This window comes from Stegodyphus dumicola, chromosome 4 (genome assembly GCF_044657685.1).
Source record: "Stegodyphus dumicola isolate Sdum_Otavi_A_Nest chromosome 4, ASM4465768v1".
Lineage (NCBI taxonomy): Eukaryota > Metazoa > Arthropoda > Arachnida > Araneae > Eresidae > Stegodyphus > Stegodyphus dumicola.
In genome coordinates this window covers 59110485-59135392 of record NC_140771.1, presented here as the reverse complement: position 1 = coordinate 59135392, position 24908 = coordinate 59110485, and the positions used below count along the sequence as shown (strand labels likewise).

General features: G+C 31.5%; 1 protein-coding gene across 2 annotated transcripts in view; it reads left to right on the top strand.

Moving 5' to 3' along the window:
• Positions 1 to 24908, top strand: part of Pkn (serine/threonine-protein kinase N) — a 157002-nt gene that overhangs the window by 74158 nt on the left and 57936 nt on the right. For both annotated transcript variants that reach the window (XM_035377398.2, XM_035377399.2), the window contains exons 9-12: positions 6199 to 6342; positions 6434 to 6506; positions 12584 to 12718; positions 12989 to 13134. In XM_035377398.2, the coding sequence (XP_035233289.1) occupies positions 6199 to 6342; positions 6434 to 6506; positions 12584 to 12718; positions 12989 to 13134 (498 nt within the window). The remainder of the gene's footprint in view (positions 1 to 6198; positions 6343 to 6433; positions 6507 to 12583; positions 12719 to 12988; positions 13135 to 24908) is intronic.

Sequence of the window (24908 nt, the reverse complement as noted above, 5' to 3'; positions counted from 1 at the left end):
TCAAAGAGAATAAAATTATTTGACAGATCTGTAATATTTTGCTATTTCATCTGTCCATAGCTAACTTAGTGATTTCTCCATTTGACATAAATGTCATCAATAATGATGACACTAATGATAGGGAAACCAGTCAATATCTATGAATAAGAACAATATCCAAGTTTTGCTCACAAAAATCTGCAGATTTCCTATTTAGATTGCATCTGAGGTAGTATTTGTATATTTCTTTTCTATTTGGAGCTTACATCAAGGAATGTGCCATGCTACCTTAAGAGTCGCCAATGTGATAATAATGTATTGAAGACAGCTTGACTTAGATTTACTGCAAGATGTGTGGAAAAAACGTGATTACAATCTGTGCATGTGGCTGCATTATATGTAGTTCATATATAAAAATATGGATTTTTGCGATCTGAATAAAATTTTAATATTTTTCTTGTTTGTAGGTATTTAATTACTTTCATATAAATACTTTCTTTATATTAAAATCTGGAAAATATTACCATTCTTCTTAAATTACATTTCTTGTTGTTCATGTCATCTTAATAAAAATACTTGTTATTAAACTCAGACTAAACAATTCTAATTCTGCAAACATTCTATTATGTTTATTCAGTTTACTTAAACAAGAGAGTTTTATCTTTTGTTGTTTAGAAATTATACGTACACCAATAATGAGAATATATTTCTTCTTTTCTTTTTCATTCCTTGTTTATCCCTCTTTCTTCTAAATATTATGGGAAATAAACATGTTCTGTAGGGTGTCATCCTTTGGACTCATGGTACTTTTGTGTTTGATGGTTTGCTAACATGCTCTTAACCTACATAAGTAAGTATAGCCAGCAGAAAAAAGCCAAAATGCATAATAAAAGATTTCAGTAATGGTATTTTAAAAAATACTTTATTATTATGATATTTTGTGTCATAATATTCTGAAGTTGAATTACTTTCTACATTTGGCAGCATCTTATGAAAGCATATAGTTGCTGCCATTTGCAAAACCTGAAATGTCACACAATATAATATAAAACTATTTTAATCATTGGCAAAAATGCAGTGCTTAACAGAATAAGCTGGATATAAAAGTGCTGCCAGTTCCTTGATTGATAGTATAATTGATCAAAGTAATATCTATACCCTTCAAGTAACTGAAACAGGGTTCGTACGGTAATTAAAAGTCCTTAATTTTGGCCAAAATCAGTAGAAGGTCCTTAATTTTAATCATCTGAAATTTCTCTCTGTTTTTACGACTCCCATTTTGAGTGTGAATTAGCATTTTGGAGGAATATTTTTGGCAATTCACTGATGTATATGGTTATCTTTTGAATTGGTTCATGGGTTATAATTTGTTTCTATTTCTAACATAAATGATGGGATACTCGAGTTTCTAAGCAAGAAGTGAAACATAAGCATTTCAAAATTCATTTTTTCTAATAAAGAGCTCTTAAACAACTTTTCGCTTTTGGGTTGTGAATTCTTCTATTGAATGATTTTAAATTTGACAACTTGTCAACATTTTGGCGATTTTAAGGTAAGTTTCTATAGAAAATTTTTAATTCCGAGATCTGAGAATTTTTCTGCGATTTTTTTAAAACATCATAACATTGATAAATTTCATTAAAATAATGGTAATATATTAGAATTATATTTAAAAAATAACATTAAAATAAAACATTTTTATTTTTCCCTGTCATATTATAGTTTCATTTTGGCAACTTATTATACAATATTTTAAATCTGAAAAACAAACAAGGTATATAGCTGTAAAGAATAATTTATGAAACAGCTCTTAGTAAAAGCAAAATTAGCTATGTAATTAATTAAAATGTCTTCTTTTTAATTTTTTCATAGTAAGCGTTTTTCCCATGTAATTGTCTCAGATTATTCAAAATTCTGAGAATATGCATCAGTTTTCTCTATAAAATTAATTTTACACTTTTTTCCTTCCCCCCTTTTTTTCAAAATATTTCTGGCTTTTTGCTGTTACAGAATTGGTTGGGATAATTTTTCTTTAGTATTTTTGACATTGCAGCATGGAAAGTTTAGAAGGATTTGAAGGCAAGGTTTATAGACCCACGATTCTAGAAGGTTCGAGAAATATGTGACAAAATGAAAAATGTCTCCATGGTATCAACATATCAACATGTAATGGATGCATTTTACAGAAAGTTTGCGATGAATTTCTTACTTTTGGAGAACATCTGCAAGAACAATGGAAACATAATATTTGAATGTTTTACTCCTGATACTAGAATCTTTTTTCTTAACATATTTATCTTCCCTTTATTTTCTCTACTTTTCACTAGACAAAAAGTATGGAAAATATCAAAAATGCTTCTAATCTTATCACTTGGGCAGGCATTATAGAAAGAGATTTTTTTATTAATAAAGAAATTGAAAACTTACAATTTAAAAGATTCATCTAATGTGTCTAAATGTATTGTACACAGAGCTGGTGCTATGCATTTTCCCACCTGATGCAATCTCTGTGTATCCTAAATTCTGCTGCCTAGTGCCTATCTAAATTCTGCTTCCATTGCCTGCTCTAAATTCTAAAAGTTTTGCCATTTCTAGATTTTGTTGTTCTGTGTGTCACTAAATTCTAAAATTTCTGCCACACCTGCTCTGTAACCGGCCTTTACCATATATATTTCATATTTCTTCTGAATGTTCATATTACTAAAAAATTAAATTAGCCACTTTTACTGTACATTCCAAATGCATTTAGTGTTTTTTAGAATAATAGAAATCCTTAATTAAATCCAAAAATTCTAAAATTAAAAGGAAACACGTTGAAGAAAGCAACCGAATACATAAAGAAGATCATTCTTCAAAGATATGTGCAGTTATTAGTATGTAAATTACCCAATTGTTTATCATTTCAGCCTTTACTATAATTTCCCACTTCTGTTTCCTCATATGATAGAGTTACTGAGCCAGATTAAATTAAAATTAAATTGTATTATCTTTGACCACTAATCCACATTTTTAGTTTGAATTTGACTGTTCTTGTTTAATTACGTCACCGTGAGCTGTAATTGACTTTGTTAGCATCAGAACATGCCTTTATGTTCTAAGTTCTTTGTCTGATATTCTAGTTACTTTCAGATACAGTGATAATTTGCTTCACATCTATTGGGGAGGGGGACTATTTAACTTTTACCAGATCAAGTAAACCTCATAGGTACATTGTGGAGAGGTTGAAAAGTTAGGAGATAAAGCACACAGAAACTAGCGAGAACATTGTTTTGTATATTGAGACAAATTTCTAATTATTGTTAGAAATGATTGATAATTAAAGAGAAGAAAATCGATATAAACTAGCCAAAATGTTTGGGAAGGCTTGTAGAGACATTAGGTATTTTTGAAAGCAGGAAAGATAAAAAATTAACAACGCCTTCGCCGGGAATCGAACTGCGGACCTCTGGAATACCGCTAACAGTGTGCAAACCACTACTCCACGAAGGGTCGCCAAGAAGGTGGGAGAAATACCTTTTATACTCCCTCTTTTAAACGGCGACTGGGATTTTTAGGGAATCCAATCGCCAAATCCTTTGTGTGGAGAACCCATCAAGTAACCATCACCCATCAAATAACCATCAACACCATCAAGTAAAACTTATTCTTTGCAACTGCTGAGACATATATAAAACAACTTATCACCGCTGGCGCTTATTGGAACCTTAAAGTATATTAACTGGGTTACAACCCCTGGAACTCTACACAAAGCTATGACATTAACTGGATTAAGCAGAGCTTGACTAACTTCAACACTTGCCAACTGTACCTACATCAGACCTTTCAGGTTTGTTCCAATCAGCAAGTCTCTCTATAGACAAGCAACAGAGGGACAACATTCAGTCTTTTGTTATGAATCATGCTGATTATGATCTCACTTCTCATTTTAACCTATGCCATTTGACATAAAATCTCCCTACTATTTGCTAAACCTCTAGACTGACCAATTATGTGACAAAATTAGACATAAATAAATAAATAAAAAAGCATAAAGCTAACTATTAGTAAAACATATATGTCACTTATCTTTTTTAAATATGTCCAACTATTATAAGTGTAAAATATTTAATGCTACGTGATAAACTGCATGAAATGTATTTTATTCTCAAACTTATTAATAATTATGTTAGTTAATTCATGTTTAGTAATAATGCATACTACTTAGGGATCTATTTTATTTTTAGGATGGTATTACAAAAGTGAAATTCAGGCATAGAATAATATTTTTAATTGAATTTATTCAGCTCCCATTTGCTCATAGGTCCTTAATTTTTTTCATTAATGGTCCTTAAAAGTACTTAATTTCCGTGTGCAGAAATGTGTACGAACCCTGTGAAAGAAGAGAGATTTTTTTCATTTAAATAATGTGAAAGAATTAGAAAGCTGTTTTTGATGGTGTAAATATTCATGTATGTTAATTTTTATTATCACACAAATGAAGTATTTTTTTAAATTTGCATATTATTTTGTGTGGTTGCACTAATTTGTCAACCCATAGTGGTAGGATGATCTCATTAGTAATGAGATATTTAAATTATCTTTTTTCATTATATTGATGATATATTATATTTCATTATATTATATTTATTCAATTTTAAACTGCTGAAATGTTACAAAAATTGAAGGGCTTGCAGCAAGAAGGGCCCAGCTCTACTTTTTTTAATTTTCGAAAAATTAAAAAACTTTCAAAAAATTATGTTTTAACTTATTTCTAAACTTTTTTCCTCATTAAAAGTGCTAGTAAAAATGAGTTTTTATGGCTACTGTAATGGCTTTTTGTGCCAATGCAAGGAATGATTTCTTTAAAACAAAAAAGACCCATGAATACAAAATCTAGCAAAGTGGAGCTGTTCTCTTCTTGCTGTAAGCCTTTCAATTATCTTGAGAGATTTAGAAACATGTAAAAATAATGCTTTTATAAAATCTGCAAAAAATATAATAAGAATGGTACTTAATATGAATGTTAAGATTCAGTACGATAAAATTAAATAAGGAACTAAAAAATGAACAGGGCTTTTTGAAGATTAAAATGATTTAATACAACAGACATGCTACTATCTATTTATTACTAATAATATACCTTTGTTTAAGGGGGGGGTGCCAAATCATTCTTGGTTTAAAGGAGAGTGGAAGACTCAATTTTGTAACTTGTAAAATATCTAGGTTTTTTTAATGTTTTTGAATGTTAAAATTTTAAAAAGACAGTTGTGCAGTGGTTTAAAAAAATCAACAAAAATTGGTAAATTGCATTAGAGATTCGAAATAAATTTGATTTGGAAGATCCCCTTCCCCTAAAAATTGCTTTGAATTGCACGCTTTTATTGTTCAGATAACTTGCACCAAGTTTCATACCTCTGGGTCTCTCTGTCTGTGCTGTATTGACACATATTCGCGTACTGACTAACTCTGTCTATTATTATAGATGTAACTGTGATTATTTATGTTTCCTTTCCCCTTTTTTTAATTTGGCAGTATTATATATTTTGAGTTTTGGACTGGTTTGTGTTTTGCTAGGAATAGAGTCTAGATATTCAGATTATCAGACTCATGTACTGAGTACAAAAGTGTATGGACAGAATGGTCTTTAATTGCTCAAGTCCTTCTCAATCACTTAAAAAAGCAACAAGGAGTGAGGTGATCCATAGTTGGCTGAATCAGTTGATTATGAGTTATTGTTCACCAGTTTTAGTTACGACACTTCTGTAACAATATGAAAAGTTAAAATGTAAGGCATATAGAAAAATTCATTATGCTTTTGCTGGGAATTGAACTGGTCTTCAGTTGATTGGACTAACATGCTGATCACTGCACTGCTAAAAAGTACGTAGGAGAAATATTTTTAATTGTTTACAAAATCAGACATTTAAATATGAAATCTTCATTGTAGTTTTAAATATTGAACTTCTAATGACTAAATCGTGGTTGAAAATGAAGATTATAATTTTCCAGGAAAAGAAAAGGACAATTTTTCAGAGTAGTGATATGTATACTTTTGTATTCTATGTTGCTTATCGTTCTGATAGTTGTCAGTTTTAGAACTATATATTTTTGAAATCTTAATTTGTCTGCAATGCATTTAGAAACTAAGAATTCGCATAAAAAAATTCTATAACATTTATATAAGAATGAGCCTTCATTAAATGAATAGTTTTATTTATGCATAGTTTCAATTTCATTTAGTCAAGAGAATTGGAAATTCAAGTTTACTGGCGAGACTGGCGTTCTATGTGTGCTGTAAAATTTCTACGTTTAGAAGAATTTATTGATGACAATCGTCATGGTATAGCTCTTCATATGGAACCACAAGGACTTCTGTTCGCAGAAGTAAGTTTTCTGCATATTTATAGTAGCTTATCCTTTTATATTTTGGACTTTGAGAGATTGAGAACTATAACTCTATGATGCTTTTAAATAGGTTAAGTTCTTAAATCCTATGATCTCAAGAAAACCCAGACTACAGCGGCAGAGGAAATTATTTAGGCACAAAGGTGATTCTTGTTTTTGATTTTTTAATTGTTTATTCATTTTTCCCCTCTTTCTGTCTTTTTTCTTTTCATCGAAAAATTATTCATTTTAATAGTTTAAAAACCACTGATCAAATTTTTAATTGAATTATGAATTAACTTTATTACAGTTTACTCAGGAATTCAAGCTTATTTATTGTGTTATGATACATAAATACATTAAAATGTGTTTTGATGAAACACTAAGTGCTTTTTTATAAATATCGAGGAAAACTATTTAGTATGAGTGGTATTGTAAATCTATGCCAATTGTTGCTTATTTGTTTGGGGGCTAATTATTGTGTCTTTCATTTCATTTTCAGAATCTGAATTTTCAGATTAAGAATTTTTGTTAGATTGAAATATACATGTACAGCATACCTGCCAACTTTTACGAATTTTTCGTAATTTTTACGAAAATGCATTTGTCTTTACGATTTTATGATCGTAAACCATTTTTTACGATTTTTTTCCTTTTTTAAGAATTTTTAGTGATTTTTGTCGAAATTTTAGAATTTTTCGCGAATTCAGCGATTTTTGCCAATTGCATCGTGTTTTACCGCCAACTACTGACTACTTCGAATCCAGTAGCCTGCGGTTTCTCCCAACTCGCCGCTTAACCAGCCAATCCAATGCGCTGAACTTGTTTCTCTCACTCTTTTCTTTGTGGGCGCCAGATTATTTTTTTCGCGTTCGCTTCAGCAGCAAGCATGAATTGTAGCATTTTTTTTTTTTTTGTTTTTTTTTTTTTTTGTTTGTTTGTTTGCGTGTGCTACGAATTTTCTTAATACGTCCTTGTTATGAAATGAGTTCAAAAAAACCGTATTCTCAATATTTTCGGCCTGCCTACAAAGCCGAATTTCCAACAATTAAAGAATCCTTCAAAGGAAATAACTATGCATTTTGCAACGTGTATGTGTGTGACTTCATAATAAGTTATGGTGGAAGAAGCGACATTGTGAAGCATTGTTAAGTCTAAAAAGCATGAAGTTAATGCTTCGGCTTCGACAATGTCAAAGAAAGTGGATGATTTTTTTTCAAATTCGGCTACGAATTCGGATGCCGATGTCATTTTGGCAGAGTGTTTGTTTACTGCATTTGTCATCGAACACAACGTGCCACTAAGCGCTGCCGATCACGCCGGTCAACTTTTCAGACGGATGTTTCCCGACTCCAAGCTTGCTCAGAAATATGCTTGTGCTCGCACGAAAACATCTTCTATTGTGAACGAAATTGCTTGCGATGCACAAAGTAAAACGATAGCTGCACTCCAGAATTCAACATTTTCAGTGTCAATCGATGGCAGATGGCAAAATCTCCCCTGCTTATCCAAATTCTTAATGATCTTTTGAAAGAACTTTATACTAAGTTTGTAAAACCGTCCGTTGTGAAAAACAGTGTGTTGATTCGTGTTGCCTATAATAGTTTGGCAAATCAAAAGGATGACAATGATCTTATAATTGGAAATCAAACCAAGGAACTTGTAAATTCTTTGAAAGACCATGAGAAAAAAGAATTTTTTCAATGTGTTAGAAAGTACTTTTCCTCAGCCTGTGAGTACATTGTAAGGAAGTTTCCTTTGCAAAATGAAGTTCTTTTAAATGCTAAAGTGGCAAATTTGAAACAAATTGAAAATTCATCTTTTGAAAAGATTCGTTTTTTTATTGATAAATTTCCATTTTTGTTAACAATTAAAGAAAATGAATGCCATAATGATGCTTTAGATGAACTACAGAACCAATTTTCTGCTGCACAGTTTGAAGACTTTGCCAGTTCTGGAGAAGATAGACTTGATGTCCTTGTTGGTACTTTAAAAAGAATAAAAATAGCTGATGGAACACCAAAATATGATAGACTAGCAAGAGTTTTATGTGCTATTCTTGTAATTCCACACAGTAATGCTGAGTGCAAGAGTCTTCAGTGTTGTGAAGAAAAACAAAACTATGTTTTGTTCTTCAATTTCACCAAAAACCCTAGAAAACATTTTAATTGCTAAATGTTATGAGGAAACTAATTGTTATGACAGGAAATTTTCCAAAGAATTTTTGGCTAAAGCCAAAAAATGCACTCTAAATTCATTGAAATAATTTTTTTGTGTAACATTAAGTTCTTGTTTTATGTTTCCTAATAAATTTTTTAGTTACTACTTAATTGAGATTTACTAATGTAAGTACAATTTTCTTTTTTTTTATTTGTATAAATTGTTATTTTTTTAATATCAAAGCATGATATTAATTCTTCGTGTTCTTCTGAATTTTGGAGAAATCTTCTGAATTTGGGGGAGAAAACTTCTGAATTTTTATCTTTAGAGGTTGGCAGGTATGATGTACAGTCAATTATTTTGTTTTTATTTCGTAACTTAGAAGATTTAAATTTTGATTGATTGTATTTAACATTTAAAGCATATCTGCCAATTTTTTATCAATTTTGGGGGATGTTTTGCAAAAATGTTTCTAGTGATACACTCTTATACGCAAAATAGGTTTTTGACACATTGCCTTTTTTTTTTTTTTTTTTTTTTTGTAAAATATCAAAAATTGTGTCAGTTCGTCACCAAATTTGTATTTTTTATGTTCTTACAGCAACATTCAGACATTCAGGCATATGTAGCAGACATTCAGATTACTGTCCGAATTCATCCTCAAAAGCATGTTCTTCCTTTTCTGAATATGAATATTTTTGTGACCTTTTGCTAAGTTTGGTGACTTATAAATGCTTTGAAAATGATCATTATTTTCGCTTCCACAATTGAAAAGGATTCAGTGTTTAACTTTTGAAACTATAGTACTTCAGATTTATTCTTTTTATGCCATTTTTCGTCCTCTTGCTCTGTCCATTTTTCGTAATTATCGGGTTTTCCTGAATACAATTGTTTCACACATTCAGACATGTATCAATTTTGTCTGCATATTCACTTTACTTTTATTTCCCAGAATTTTTTTCAAGTTCCAATTTTTATTCTCACAAAATTGGCAGGTGTGATTATGTATAGCATGTTAAATGACAAATTTAAGCTGTGTAGCACTTTTATACAGTACAAAGTCCGTAATCCGTGCACTCGGGACTTCGGCGATTCCGGATTAGGGGTTTTTCCTTATATAAAGTTTCCGTAGTGAGCTTTGCTAGGTCATGAGAAGATAGGTCTGCATATATTTTTAAAATTGTTTGCCTGGGTGACATAAATAGTTTACCATATACATGCTGATTATTGAAGGGCACCAATTTAGTTTTTGCACAAATGGCAATTAAATGAAGGTGCATTTCACTTTGAATACGGTATAAAGGGTGAAATCTGAATATCTATTATCTGTAGTAATCTAATATTAAAATTTCTGAGCCAGCAACCCTCCTCTACAAAAAAAAAAAGAGTCTTTTGCCCCCTTCCCAAATACAAAGTCCAGCAATTGAGAATGCAGTACTTGGGGGGGGGGAATGCATATGTGCATGAAAGAACTTTTTCTCCCTATTAACCAAGATGTCACCCAAGACATATTTGTTTGAGTTGGGATGTTGCTTATACTGCTCTTTTTTTTTTTTTTTTTTTTTTTTTTTTGGAAGGGCACCAGGAAAGAGTGAAAGAATTAAATTCAAAAAACTTCAGTTAACGTAGCAAATTTCGCTGTTCCTTACATTCTTAAATTGATCTTGCTTGCTATTTTTTTGCAGCCTATTATCTTATCAAAATTAAAGTCTGAATTTTTGATTATGTGGTAGAGTTTCTAAATGTAGAACTATAGCAGGATCTGCAAAACTAAAGCATATTTGGTACTTGCTTTTCTATAACAGTGTTGGCGCAGTTTGATGCAAAAATGTGATTCAAAATTAAGTACAACAGCTTTATTTTGGCCTAGATTTTAAACTCTACAGAAGGTAAAATTTAAATTTTACCTTCTAATTATCTAGATTTATTTTCTAGAATTTGCAAATAAATCTAGATAATTAATAATAAATGATGATTATAGGACAGAAGTCTTTCACTGTAATGACCATGCTGAATTGCTTTGACCGGGGGGGGGGAGTAAAATTTCATGATTAATAAAATTTGCAAGAAAATACCAAATGTAGATGATATTGCTGGAATTCTCAATGGGATGACAGTGCTCTAATTGCCAATCAATTAGTGAATGACGTAGTATGTCTTTAAATCCAGAAAATAACACTACCCATTGTGAAAATAGAAGAAGGAAGTTGTTAAAATGAAAAGATTTCAGTTGATTATTTAATGAAAATTCTTAACATGGCAATTACAAGACCTGAACAGTGGAGCTTTGTAGCTGAACAAGAAATTACACCTCTCTGTAAAATTAAAGAGAAAGTATTAAATAATAAAGTAAGAGTTAATTAAACAACTTATACAGTCAAAAGTCTTTAATACGGACTCGCCGGGACTTTGGCGATTCTGGATTATCGGTTTTTCCGGATTATAGATCATCAGTTTAAATCTGGTAAGATGGCATGCAGAAATTATAAAATTAAAAATATGAAACTGTAATTTATGAAATAAAGAGAAATTATGATCTAAAGGTTATCAAAATTTACAAAAAAAAAAAAAAAAAAAGCTGATTATTTATTTGTTAACTTCATTAAACATTTCTTTCAATGCGCGCATGCATAAAGCATACATTACACATAGTCGAAATTAAAAAATTGCAACCAGAAAACTATTTGATGTGTATTTGTGATATTTATAATGACGAGGAATTCGATTTAAACCATATCAAAGACGGAGTACATCGAGATGAAATACTACATTTAGTAAGGAATTATAAGCTGAATAAAATAAAAACATCTGCCCTGAGGATAAGGATAGTGCTCACAGATCAACTTCCAGTTCATTGCGCGCCACGACGTCTCCCCCCCCCCCTGCAGAGCAGCGTGAAATTGATAAACAGATTTCGAAATGGTTAGATAAACAAAGGGTATGCTTTTTTTCATTTTTTGCAGCAATTCCACTTTTTGTTTGATGGACATCGAAACATGTTTCGCTTTGTAGATCCTTTGGCAGCTCCAGAATCGAAACTTCTTTTTGACATAATCGAAAGTTCAAGCTTACTTTTTTAAAATTGCTCTAACAGTCTGCAAAAAATAATAAGCCAGATCCAATTTGAAGATTAAGGAACAATGCAATCTGCAACATTAACTGAAGTAGATAATTAGGTAATTTTAGCTTAGCTTATACCGTCTGTTACACATTAAACGCGCATGTGTAAAGGTATTATGCGCATTTCTATGCATGCGTAACCGCATTTTGTGTTTACGCATGTGCAGAAAGTTCTTAGCTTTGAGGTCCGGATTAACGACTTTTGACTGTATTAAACCTTTATGTTGCCTTAAGATCATAAATGTTTCATTATTTCATAAACAACCCTTCATATTTTTGTGTGATTTCTGCATACAATCTGATTAGATTAAAACAGATGATCTAAAATCTAGCTTTTGGACTAATATTCTAGAGTAATGTAATTTTGATTATATTCTATGTAAGTATTATAGTTGGTTTTGTGTTGATATCAGCAGTGAGAATCATTTATATTTATGGGTAGTTGTATATTCTAAAATAATATTTCTTGAATTTTTTTATGGTGTTTAAGTAAAGATATTTGAGATATGTATCCAAAATTTCATGTACTAAGATTAATAAGGGGTATTAAAAGGTAAAGAATAATCTTTTAAAAATAACTTAAAGGCTCATATTAAAAATTTAATAAAAATGTTAATAAATCACCTTTGAAATATTTTATAATATGTGAGAAATGAATAACAGTGCATGCATTCATTGATGAAAACCTTGCTTTCTTATTTATACGAAATTTAGTTTCAACTCTATATAAAATCTAGTTGTTTTAAGAATAAGCCAGATACTGGGTGATGTATGAATAAGATTTATTTTAGTTGACAATTGTATGTAGAATCACCTGGTAATTAGTAGAATGCACAGATTGATTTATCGTGAAATATGTTATTTAACAAATTTTAAAAAAATATTGTGAAATATTTTTTGTTGATAATTTACATAATTATTCAATGCTGATAATGTATTATATCCTTTTTCTTTTATTTAGGTAAAAATTTCTTACGTCCTGGTCAAATGAATATCAATGTAGCAACGTGGGGACGTCTTATGAAGCGAGCAATGCCTCAAGCTTGCTCTGAACAATCTGCAACTATAAGTCCTCCATCTTGCTTATTAGCACCAGGTATGAATTTCTGAAAATTTTTTTGAAGTATTCTTTAATTAGACATGCTTTTCTTTGATATATAATTTCATGTTGAGTTAGAAAACTGCTATTTCTACTATTTTTAATTAATTTATTTTATACTATTTAATTAGAGTTACAATATTGTATCAGCATTGTTTAATATATATATGTTAAATTATGTGTTTATAAAATATTCTAACTATACAATATTTGTGAACAGTATATAAATTCATATGTAAGTGTAATTTATTTTTTCTTTCTTTTTAGTCTCTAACAAGAATCGTTCCTTAGACAGCATTGTTACAAAGCTAGATTTTGATGCAACTCTTGGAGATGATCAAGTAGATAAAGAAGATAGTCGCAGGCTATCTAATACTGAACAAAATGCAGCTGTTTTAGAACTTGATATAAAAGTATGTTTAAACTATATCTGCTTACTTTAATAATATTTTATTGGTGGAGGTAGAAACAGTTATCTAATTAGAAGATTTGATACTTCAATATTATCATGTTGATTGGGAAACTGTTTCCAAGTAGTTTAATTTAGTGTCAGTTATGGATTAGTGTGATGCCATATTATCTGCACTTTCATTTGATGTAACTACTATTGATTCTTGGTAAGCTACCTTCTGTTTTTATGAGAGAGAGGGAAAAACATTATTGGTGTATTTTCCCCTTGCATTTTGAAAGAAAAAAAAATTGAGTAGAGGGCTATAGAATTACATTTGTGACTGCACTCAATTTCATTTGCAGCTGATGTAGAGAATTAACATCTGAATGTGAAACGAATAGCGTAATATGGTTGACAAAACAGTAATAGGGTAAAATAATCATCTGTAGGAAATTTGTACACTTAGCACTCTAAACAAAGCTGGTAAATTTGGATGGCTTAATGAAATAGTAATAATTTACATAATTATTTAAGCCTTTTTATGAAGTGTAAAAATCAAATTAGTCAAATACTTCTGCAGCAGTGGCTATTTGATGGATTTTGCAGAGAAACTGACATATATTTTATTGCAAGAGTTGCAGATAGAAGTGCAGGTCAAAATTTCATGGAAACAAGCATGACAGTTTTGCGGAATATCTGCCAACTGTCATGGTTTGATCATAGCTGACTTTTTAGTCAGTTGAATAGTGCATAAGTACTGAAGATTGATCTTAGGTAAATATTCTGTATATTACTAGATTGTAAAGATGTAATAAATAAATGTGAACGAAACAACCTTACAAGAATTCCGAGCATAAGTTTTACAGAATTTTTATTTCGTTTTCTAAAATAATTTAACAAGAAGAAGTTTAGTATTTTGGAAGAAAAGTGTGTGGGGTTCCACCCTTTTATCTAACAATTAAATGTGGAGGAACCTAGTGAACAGCTAAGCAAATAATCGCTTAAGTTCAGTAACAGTAACGTAAGACTCGAGAAGTGTCAATTACCCTTTATTGCTCAAAATGAGAATGAACAGTTGGCCCCTTTCTCAGGGCATACAGCAAAGCTTCCACTTGGGCTTGAACTCAAAATAATAAGAAATAAGAACTTAACTAATGCTTAACTAAAGAGATATAACTGGAGCTATCACAATTCTAAGTAGTTGGCCCCTAAATATCGAATTAACTAGCGAAGCCTATCAGTGGCTTGTAATATGTCTGAGCGTAGTAACAGCATAGAGAGAAAAGGCCAAAAAGCAAACATGCACTAGTATGAACTTTTGAGGCTCTCTCTCGAAGTCAGTGAAACTTCGACTTAAATACTACTCTTACTCATTTGCATTAAACATGATTCTAAAAACACATTCAGGTAGGAAATTTAAGCCAAAATTAGAAGAGATAGGAAAGGAACTTTAACTTCAAATAACTGTTAAAAACTTAGGATAAACCTTACACTTTCCCCACCAAAATTTAACTACTTGTAGAATAAGATCTCAGAATGAGCTTGTTTAAGATTGTAATATCTACAAAACTTCTTAAACTTCAGTGTTATATTTCTAAACTCTGCTTTCTTAAATCATTCTCATCATTAATTTTTTTTCTGTTAGGGCCAACTAAACAAAAAAATCTAAGGCTAGACTTAAAACTAAGAAAAATAATTTTTACAAATTTACAATCTCATTTGGTACAATCATTTGCTTCATCTTGACTTTCAGTACGCTATCTGCATTGGCCCTTCCAAATTATCTTAGAAGGAACAGTATTAGTCATGTTTTTTATGAAAAATTTCCATTTTCCTTACAAATACATTTTACTGCAATTCTTTGGCCCTTAAACAGCTTTCATTCACACATATTTTTAACTGTTCCCCTCATGATCTCCAGAGACTTGTTCTGAATGAACTGAGCATGTCGGTGTTGTGTAAACACTACCAACTAATCATCATGTACGATGTGTTAGAATTTGACATGCAAGACCTCTAAAAACTCTCTAAATACAAAACTGCACCTAATGTGCTAAAGAGAGCTTGATTTAAACTTTTAAGTGTTGGCTGGAGAACCTAACTTTTAACACATTCATTCTGTACTTTCTTTCCAATCGTTCATTTATACAAGGTTTTTGTATTTTGACCAAAGCTTACATTTACACAAGTTTAACTTTGAGATATTTTTACAACTGACATTTAAAAATTTTTACTTTCAATACAACAATTTTTCACCATATAACATTTTAAAATTCATTTTACATTATCAGTTATAGTTGCTATACACAATTTACAATCTTCTCCTAAAATCTTAAGTTAACAATTTTCAATATTATTTAACGTCTTTCCAACTAAAAGATATTTATAAACTAATTTTTCGCCAACTTGCGAATTAAAAAATTCTTACTTTTAATAGCATTTAGCAACTTTAAACAACATCATATAAATTGAACCTTCAATGCAAAATAAGCGAACAAAGAAAATTTTCACTTAACTTTTTGTTTTTAAACTTCTTTTCTCAGGTGTCAGAATAGTTCCTACATATGATATCTTATAGTTTGGATTTTAATTCTTCTGCTTGGGCGGCTGGTACTTTCTGTTGAAACATCTTTTCATTTCATTCTTGTGTTGATGAAACACGCTGATTTCCTGGTCAGTTGAGGGATCTGGAACTCAGCTCTTCTTTTGACCTTCTGGGGGCCACTTTGTTCCTGAGGATCCTTAAACCTCCTCTTGGATTTTCTGGCTTGCTGGAACGACACAGCTACCACATTGACTGTCCTTTTTCCTTTGATGATTCTTCACTCTAAACCTGATCTGACCTCCCTTGGGGTGGTTGTTGCCCACTAATAAAGACTATCTGGCGAAGCCTCTGTCGTTTCATCCGGATTCTGTAGTGGTGCCATCCGTTGTTCCCTTCCTTTTCTCCACTAGTACTGGAGTTCGGTGTAGGGGAACTTTCCTTACTGGCCTTTCCGTGGTTTTCCTTTTTCTCACTGACCCTGGACCTTGTGGTGACTGCATGCGTTTAGCCGGCCTTTCTTCCATACTTTTAGCCTGTTTCATCTTCTCTGTTCGGGGGACCAGTTCGCTGTGTGATTCACTGGAGTTCTTGGCATGATTCCACGATCCTGCAATAAATCTTTTAAAACTTTTAAGTCAGTGTGACTATAATGCGGTTTAATTTGGTCCATATTAGCAATTATTTGCTGGTCATTTGCAGCCTTTAAATAGACCTCCGCATGTTTAATCCTTTCAATGACATACGGCCCTTCAAACCTGAGTGCGAACTTTGCTACTCTGTTTCCCAGTGCAGTCGATAAAGAATGTTTAAATTTCAATATTACATCGGAATTTTTAATCGCTTCATTTATTTTTTCGATGTCCTTTAATTTAAATTCTTCTTGCCTTTGCTGCACAAAAAAGAGTTTATATAAGTGAGTTAGAATTTTCCTTCCTATGAAGAGTTCTGTGGGATTCTTATGTGTAGTATCGTGCTTCGCTGTTCTCAAAAAAAAGCCCAATTCATTGATGCAGTCAACCCAACGGTCACGATAGTTTTTAACGTATCCCCAAATAATTTTAATAATATTCTAGTTTACTCGTTTTGCAATATTCAATTGTGGTCTATATGGTACCATTTTTAGATGATATATGGCAATTCCTGTGCAAAGAATTTTAAATAAGTGACTCGCAAATTGTTTCCCATTATCTGATATAACTTTTACTGAGGCCCCATATTTTAAAATATACTTGTTTAAAAATGAATCTGCTACTATTTTTCCTGATGCTTGTTTAAGGGGAATAATTTCCACCCACTTTGAAAAGTGATCAACAATAGTTGAAAGATATCTGTTTTTATTTAGTTGTGTTCTAGAGTAAGGTCCCTGAGTAAATCAGTGTCAAACAGTTAATGTGGAAAAGTGGTTTTTATGTTACTTAAGTACCCAGCCAAGTTGTAATTAACATCATTAATTAATTGGCACAAGTGACATGACCTGATATATGCTGTTACCACCCTCGGTAACTGCAGAAAATAAACTACTTCGTGGACCACTGTTTTACTGACATCTAAAATGGCCCAAAATGGGTGAATCATGCAACTTCCCTAAAATATTTAAGTGCAAAGTCGCTGGGATCACTGACCGGTATTCTTGATTATCGTTAGTTATTTTTGTATAAAATAGCAATTTATTAATGATTTTATAATGGGCCGCCCTATTGCGAATAGCCGTTATGTCCACATGTTCAAAATGTTCCGGGTCTTCAGGATATGCAAATATATCCTTGAATTCAGGTTCTGTCTTTAATTCCAAAATTATTGTTTCCCATGGCACTCAATTACTTTGAAAATTAGCATCACACAGGTGATTGTGTTTCCCTCTTCGTCAGTCTTAATTTTTGATAGGGCATCTGCAACTATGTTTTCCTTCCCTGGTGTATGTTTTATAATTAAGTTAAACTCTTGTAGTTTTAACGTCCAATGTATAAGCCGGAGTGAAAGATTTTTCCCCGAATACAAACAACCAACTGCTGCATGGTCTATGCGGTGACCAGAAAAATGCCCACAGGAAAAAAGCCCACAGGAAAAATGCTTACAGGTATAAATGCTCACAGGAAAAAAGCCCACACAGAAATATGCCCACATAGAAAAAAGCTCACATGGAAAAATGCTCACTTAGAAATATGCTCACATGGAAAAATGCTCACTTAGAAATATGCTCACATGGAAATAAGCCCACTGATAAATAAAATATATAGAAATATTCTTACATTAATCAATCAATAATTAACCAATTTAAACATCGTACACCTACTTGAATTTTTCAAAAGAAAATTATTTAAATTACCAAAACATCTATGGTATATATATATATATATAATTGTATAACTTGTGTAGATTTAGTTGCTATATAAGATTAAAAAGTGGACCGTTTTGAATCTGGAAAAAGAGATGAGGAAGGAAGAAAAATGAAACAGTATATACAGCAAAAAATTATTACAATTTTAATTGTTAAAAAAATAAAATAATAGTATGAGTTATATATTTTATAATATAAATATTTAGAAGACTAAGCAAATAGAAATAATTATTTTATTTAAATTGTGTAAAATACCTTGTTATATATAAATCATGTATATTTTGCATAAACTTATAAGGTGTTTCTCCCGCCTTCTTAGCATGCCTTTGTGGTGTAATGGTCTGCATGCTGGGCGCATATTCCAGAGGTCTGTGGTTCAATTTCCAGCGAAGGCTTTGCTTATTTTTCACATCTCTTGATTCCAAAATACCTAATGTCTCTACAGTGGCGCCAGAACTAAAAGGGTGGTGAATAATGATTCTCCATACCCAGGATTTGGCGATTGGGTCCCCTAAAAATCCCAGTCACCCTTTAAAAGGGGGGGGGGAGTATATAAAGTATTTCTCCCATCTTCCTAGCATGCCTTCGTGGTGTGGTACTCTGCACGCTGGGCACATATTCCAGAGGTCTGTGGTTTGCTTTCCAACAAAAGCTTTGCTCATTTTTCACATCTCATGCTTCCAAAATACCTGATGTCTCTACGAACTTACTGAATATTAGCTAATATATGTAAATACCTAATTTTATCATCAATTTTATCGTAGTTTCTTACATCATTCGTGATTACCAAATGTAAGGTTTTTTTTTTTCTTTTTCACTTCCATATGCATTGTATTTACAATAGTTAGTAATAAACATTGACAGGCTAAATCTTTTTTCAGTTCATCAAACAAAAACCATATACTAAGATGGCTACAATTAAATAAGGAGTTTAGTACCTTATGAAAGCTTTTATAATAATTTGTTGTTTTAGGAGATTTTTCGAAGGCTGTTTCATAATGATTCCACACTTTGATTGGAAACTGTGGTCTTCTAGAACTTAAATACTGTGGTTGGAAACTGTGGCTGCAAACATAAATAACTACATCAATTTCTATAGATACACAGCAAAAGTATGCAAAAATAGAGTAAATAAAAAACAAAAATAAACTATTGGCAGTTACAGGAAAAAAAAATGTCATACAGGGGGCAGTGGTATAAAATATTACAGTACGTGCAAAATTTTATGATAGTTTTCATTCTTTAATAGACCGCCTCTGAAAAGGTTAATATGAGCATTTGTCCAATAATTTTTTTCAAATGATCAAATAATTTTTCTTTAAAAAATTCAAGTAGGTGTACGATGTTCAAATCGATAAGTTATTGATTGATCAATGTAAAGATATTTCTGCATATTTTATTTAGCAGTGGACTTATTTCCTTGTGAGCATATATCTATGTGATCTTTTTTTCGTGTGAGTATTTATACCTGTGAGCCTTATTCTGCGAGCATTATTCCTATGGGCTTTTTTCGGGTGGGTTTTTTCCCCTAGAATCAGCCTGAGTATACTGTTAACGGAGTGTTTCCGAAATAAACGCGGACTTTTTGCAATGGTAGTAAGACAGCGAGAATTTCTAAAGTTTTATTAAAAAAGGCAATTGCCTGCCTGTTTTGGGAAAGAACTACGTCAGCTGCGAAATCCGAGGCATCTGGTCTGCTTCCGTGAATTTGAGAACTGGAGCGTTAATTAGTGTATGCTTTAATTCTTCAAATGCAGTGTTCACCTCAGCAGTCCACGTGAATCTATTTTTGTGGTATTTAAGAACCAGCAAGTGTTGAACTGTTTTTGCTGTCTTTGATAAATACTTTGTAGTAGGAGCACATGCCCCAAAAGGATGATTCTTAGTGGTATTTGGAAGTGGATAACTCTTAATCGCTAATATTTTGGAAATATCAGTCTCGATTCTTTTTTTAGAAATTTTATAACCGAGATATCTAAGTTCCTTGCCTGCAAACTTGCATTTCTTTGGGTTCGCCTTGAGACTGGCTTCATTTAATAATGTAAAAATTTCCTCCAAATGTTTAATGCACTCATCCATCATTTTGCTAGTAACAATGATGTTATCTGGTTATTTTAATTGCCTAAGCCTTAAAACAGTATGCATTATTTTTTGAAATGTAGTCATACCTCCGCTTAAGCCAAACTGCATTCTCATACACGCCTGACTTTGTTCTAAAAGCTGTTTTCTCGTCATCCTCGGTTTTACTGCAATCAGAAAATAGTCTGACATCAGGTCTAGTGTAGTCATATACTTAGTAGAACAAATTTTTCTTATAATTTCATCAGTTATTGGGAGGGGATACATGGAGTATTTAGTTATGCTATTTAACTTGTGGTAAACGACCGCGAACTTCGATGAGTTTGGATCTGAAGGCGAGAATCCTTTTTTTTCGACATAAAACTACTGGACTTGCGTAGGGGGTGCTACTTGGCAGTATTATTTTATTGTCGAACATTTTCCTTATATGCTGCTCCAAAATTTCCTCCTTCACGCGTTCATACCGATATGGCTTAGACCAGACTGGCTGGAGGGGGATGTTTCCTATATTAATCTTATGCTGCAATATTTGACAGAAGCCAGAACTGTCGTCGAATAATTTACAAAATTTTCTTAGCGGTTTTCCCATTTTCTTTCTCTCTTCTTCCTGGAGATATTGAGATTTACCTCCAGCATAGCCCCCTCAACAGTGTCCATGTGCACCTGTAAAGTAGAATTCTTGAAATTTAATTTTGCTCTTACTGCGCTTAAAAAGTCAACCTCCAAAATAACCAAAGTTAGCAGGTTCTTTACTACCAAAAAATTAACTTTCTGAACCTCGTTCTTTACTTGAACGTGCAACCCCACTTTTCCTATGCAGATACACTGCTTTTCTTGGGTGCCAGTTACCCTCTGTCCCATCGTTTTAAACAGTCTATCAGGGTTTGTACGGTTCTTAAGAGTCCTTAAAAGTCCTTCGGTTTTCTTGAATCAATTTCTGGTACTTAAAAAAGTCCTTCAGCCAAAATGGGCAGAGGCTCCTTAATTCTAATCATCTGAAATTTTTGTCTGTTTTTACAACTGTCATTTTGAGTGTGAATTAGCATTTTGGAGAAATATTTTTGTTGATTCACTGACAAATATTGTTATTTTTTGGATAAGTTCATGGGTTATAATTTGTTCCTACTTCTAATATAAAAAAGGGTGGGATACTCGAGTTTCTGAGCAAGAAGTAAAACATAAGTGTTTTGAAATTATTTCATTTTTTAAAAATGAATAGCTGAACAGCTTTTCCCTTTTGGGAATGTGAATTCTTTTATTAAACAATTCTAAATTTGGCGACTTATCAACATTTTGGCAATTTTAAGATCAGTTGCTATAGAAAATTCTTAATTCTGAGATCTGGGAATATTTCGACGATTTTTTTTCAAACATTCTAACATTGATAAGTTTCATTAAAATAGTGGTTATATATGGTATTATGTATAAAAAATAACATTAAAATAAGACGTATTTAATTTTCGCTGACGTATTAGAAAGTTTCAGTTTGGCCACTTTTTATACAATATTTTGAATCTGAAAAATAAACAAGGTATAATGCTATGAAGCACAGATTATGAAACAGTTCTTAGCAAAATAGCTATGTAATTAATTAAAAACTTTTTAAAAATTTTTTCATGGTAAGAATTTTTCTCATGTAATTCTCTCAAAATATTCAGAATTCTCAGAATATGAATCAATATTCTCTATAAAATTAATTTTACACTTTTTTCCTCTTCCCCCCCCCTCAAATATTTCTGGCTTTTCGCTGGTACAGAATTGGTAGGGGTAATTTTTCTTTAGGATTTTAGACATTGCAGCTTGGAAAGTTTAGAAGGATACACCCAGGATTCTGGAAGATTCCAGGAAAAATGTGATAAAATAAAAAATGTCTCCACGGTATTAGCACATTACGGATATATTTTACAGAAAGTTTGCGATGAATTTCTTACTCGTGGAGCACATCTCTAAGAACAATGAAAACGTAATATTTGAATGATTAACTTCGGATACTAAAATTGTTTTCTTTAACATGTTTGTCTTCCCTTTATTTTCTCTACCTTTCACTAGACACAAGCATGGAAAGTATCAAAAAGGCTTCTAATCTTATCACTTGGACAAGCATTATAGAAAGAAATTTTTTATTAGGAAAGAAATTGAAAACTGAAAATTCAAAAGATTCATCTAATATGTCTTAATGCATCATTCACAGGGCTGGTGCTAGGCATTTTCCCACATGATGCAAACTCTGTGTATCTTAAATTCTGTTGCCTAGTGCCTCTCTAAATTCTGCTTCTAGTGCCTGCTCTAAATTCTAAAAGTTTTGTTATTTCTAGATTTTGTTGCTCAGTGTGTCACTAAATAGTAAAAATTCTGTTGCATCAGCTCTGTAACCATCTCTTACCATATATATTTCATATTTCTTCTGAATGTTCATATTACTAAAGAAATAAAATTAGCAGAATTTTTGCAGATTTTTTTTTTTACTTTGATTTCATTTCTCAGTTTTTCAACTTGAATTCTGATTTTTGTGAAACTTTGCCATATCATGAACAGACCTTACCTTTTGACTTGATAGGCTATTGAGAAGAGAATCTCCAAGTACCGTGCTGCTGGATGGTGTCACTGGAGTTTCATAATTTTTTCACATCAGTTTTGAGTACTATTTAGTCCTAAATGAAAAATTTAATGCCAGTGCCATAAGGCACATTTTCCCTGATCATGCACTAAAGCAGAAATGCTGTGTGCTCATTCCATTTGTCCAAACTAAGTCAAGTTTATCGACACCAGCAGTGTATATATTAGTTATATCATTTTCATTGTATTTAAAAGTACTTTGATAAATACAGAGGCTGTTTGCACATTTTTTAGACGATTTTCATTGTAATTACAGAAATATTTTACCTAAAATTTTTATGTTTTAAATGTTCTATCTGATAACCCTTAGTTTTCACTATCTTTATGCACTGTAATTTCCTTTTGTAGTGTCAGAAGAGGAAGTTTATCCCATTGCTCTCAAACAGCTTTCCAAAGTAGGTCAATGTTTGGGCAACCTGCTTTTTAAAAGTCCAATAGCACAAAAATACATTGGTGATTGATCAGGAGATTTATTATCTCTCTCTATTATCTTTATAACAGCCTCTGTAAAAGCTTTCCTTCCCTATTCAGGATATTTCCAGTGTTAAAGTATAAAAAATTTAAAAAGAAAATGAGTCAGAGAGCATAAAATGTATAATATGTAATTAAATTTAAATATATGTTACGCCATAGTCACTTTGTAAATAGTTCAAATCATATTCAGTGAATTTAAACCACTGAATATGATTTGAGTTTGAAATGGTGTTTGAAATGGTGTAGCCATGCTATGTGAAAAATTTCCTGAAAACTGTTTTCCCATGAGATCTTTCCATCTTACGAATATGAGGGAAGGGTATGAGCCTTGTTACCTATTTCTTGATCCATTTTTTCCATTAACTATTTGCGGCACAGAGTCAACTTTTGAAGCCACATGTTTAGATTTTTTTTTCTCAATTGTGAAATGGTTTTACTGTGTTCATATTTTTAACACTCAAAAGAACCAACAGATGGCAACACAAAACAGAGCCTTTTTTCTGTGTCGATTTATAAGTGCTTAAACTTTGAACAAACAAAGAGAAAAAATTAACAAAGAGAAAAAATTTCATTTTTTCATTTTTTCTCTAAAAATGAAATTTTTTCTCTAACTCCATAAAAATTGCGTCTGGTTCCCCAAGTATAACATATGAATTTTTTATTTACGTACTCTTTTTATTTGTGAAAACACTAATCTCAGGAGAAATCAGTAATAAATTTTGTATTTTTTCTATAATTCAACATGTGGTTTTCTACTGAAACCACCGCCCTCTTAGAGCTAAAACATTCCTGTGTATTTTCTGTTTGCTAAATTATAATGTGATCTTAGGACTAAAATATTCCTATGTATTTTTTGATTGCTAGAGTGTAATGTGATCTGTAATATGATCTTAGAGCTAAAACTTTCCTGTGTATTTTCTAATTTCTAGGGTGTAATGTGATCTATATGTGATCTCTGTGTTAGCAAGAGAGGGAGTATGTTATAAGTTTGGAGAGAAGGTATTGCCCTTTTCTTTTAGAGGGAAAAAATAAAAGATTTAGCGGAAACTTTTCATTCTTTTAGCCTCTTATTCTAAAGATAGCCGTGTCTTTAACTTTGTACCAATATGTAATTATCAGAAAGGCATCACATGCTTTCAAAATTTTCATAATTTGTAAAGCTGTGTGAATATGTCAATAGTAACATATATTTTAGATAACTGCTGCACACTATTTTTGATGAAAATACAAAGTTTTAATGATATAAATTTTACATTTTTAGCATTTACTTTGTATATTTATACATTTAGAATAACATCCTATGAAATTTCCTTCTAAAATAAGATCAGAATAAATAGTATTATTTGTACTATATTTTTTAAATTATGGAGTTAATTTTCAGAAATTATATTATTATTAATATTTGATAAAAAATCATAAATAATTATACTAATATGCATTATTTTGCTATAAAAATCAATGCCCAAAAGGTTTGCAGATTTCATGCTCTACATGAGCAGTGGTTTCACTCCTTAACCACCACCACCTCCCTTCTAAGGTGTGCAAAAAAATTTTTTTCTTTTGATTAATTTCACATTTACTAAGCTCAAAGGTACTCATTATCATTTAATTTCACTAAAGACTGAAGAATTTTCAATGTGCCCTTTAAAGAATTAAATTAACAGTTTCTGCTTGCTTTGTCGTGATGCAGTTCTGCTGATTGATCGCACTGTGTGTAAAGAAAAAGTATTTCATATTTGAAAAT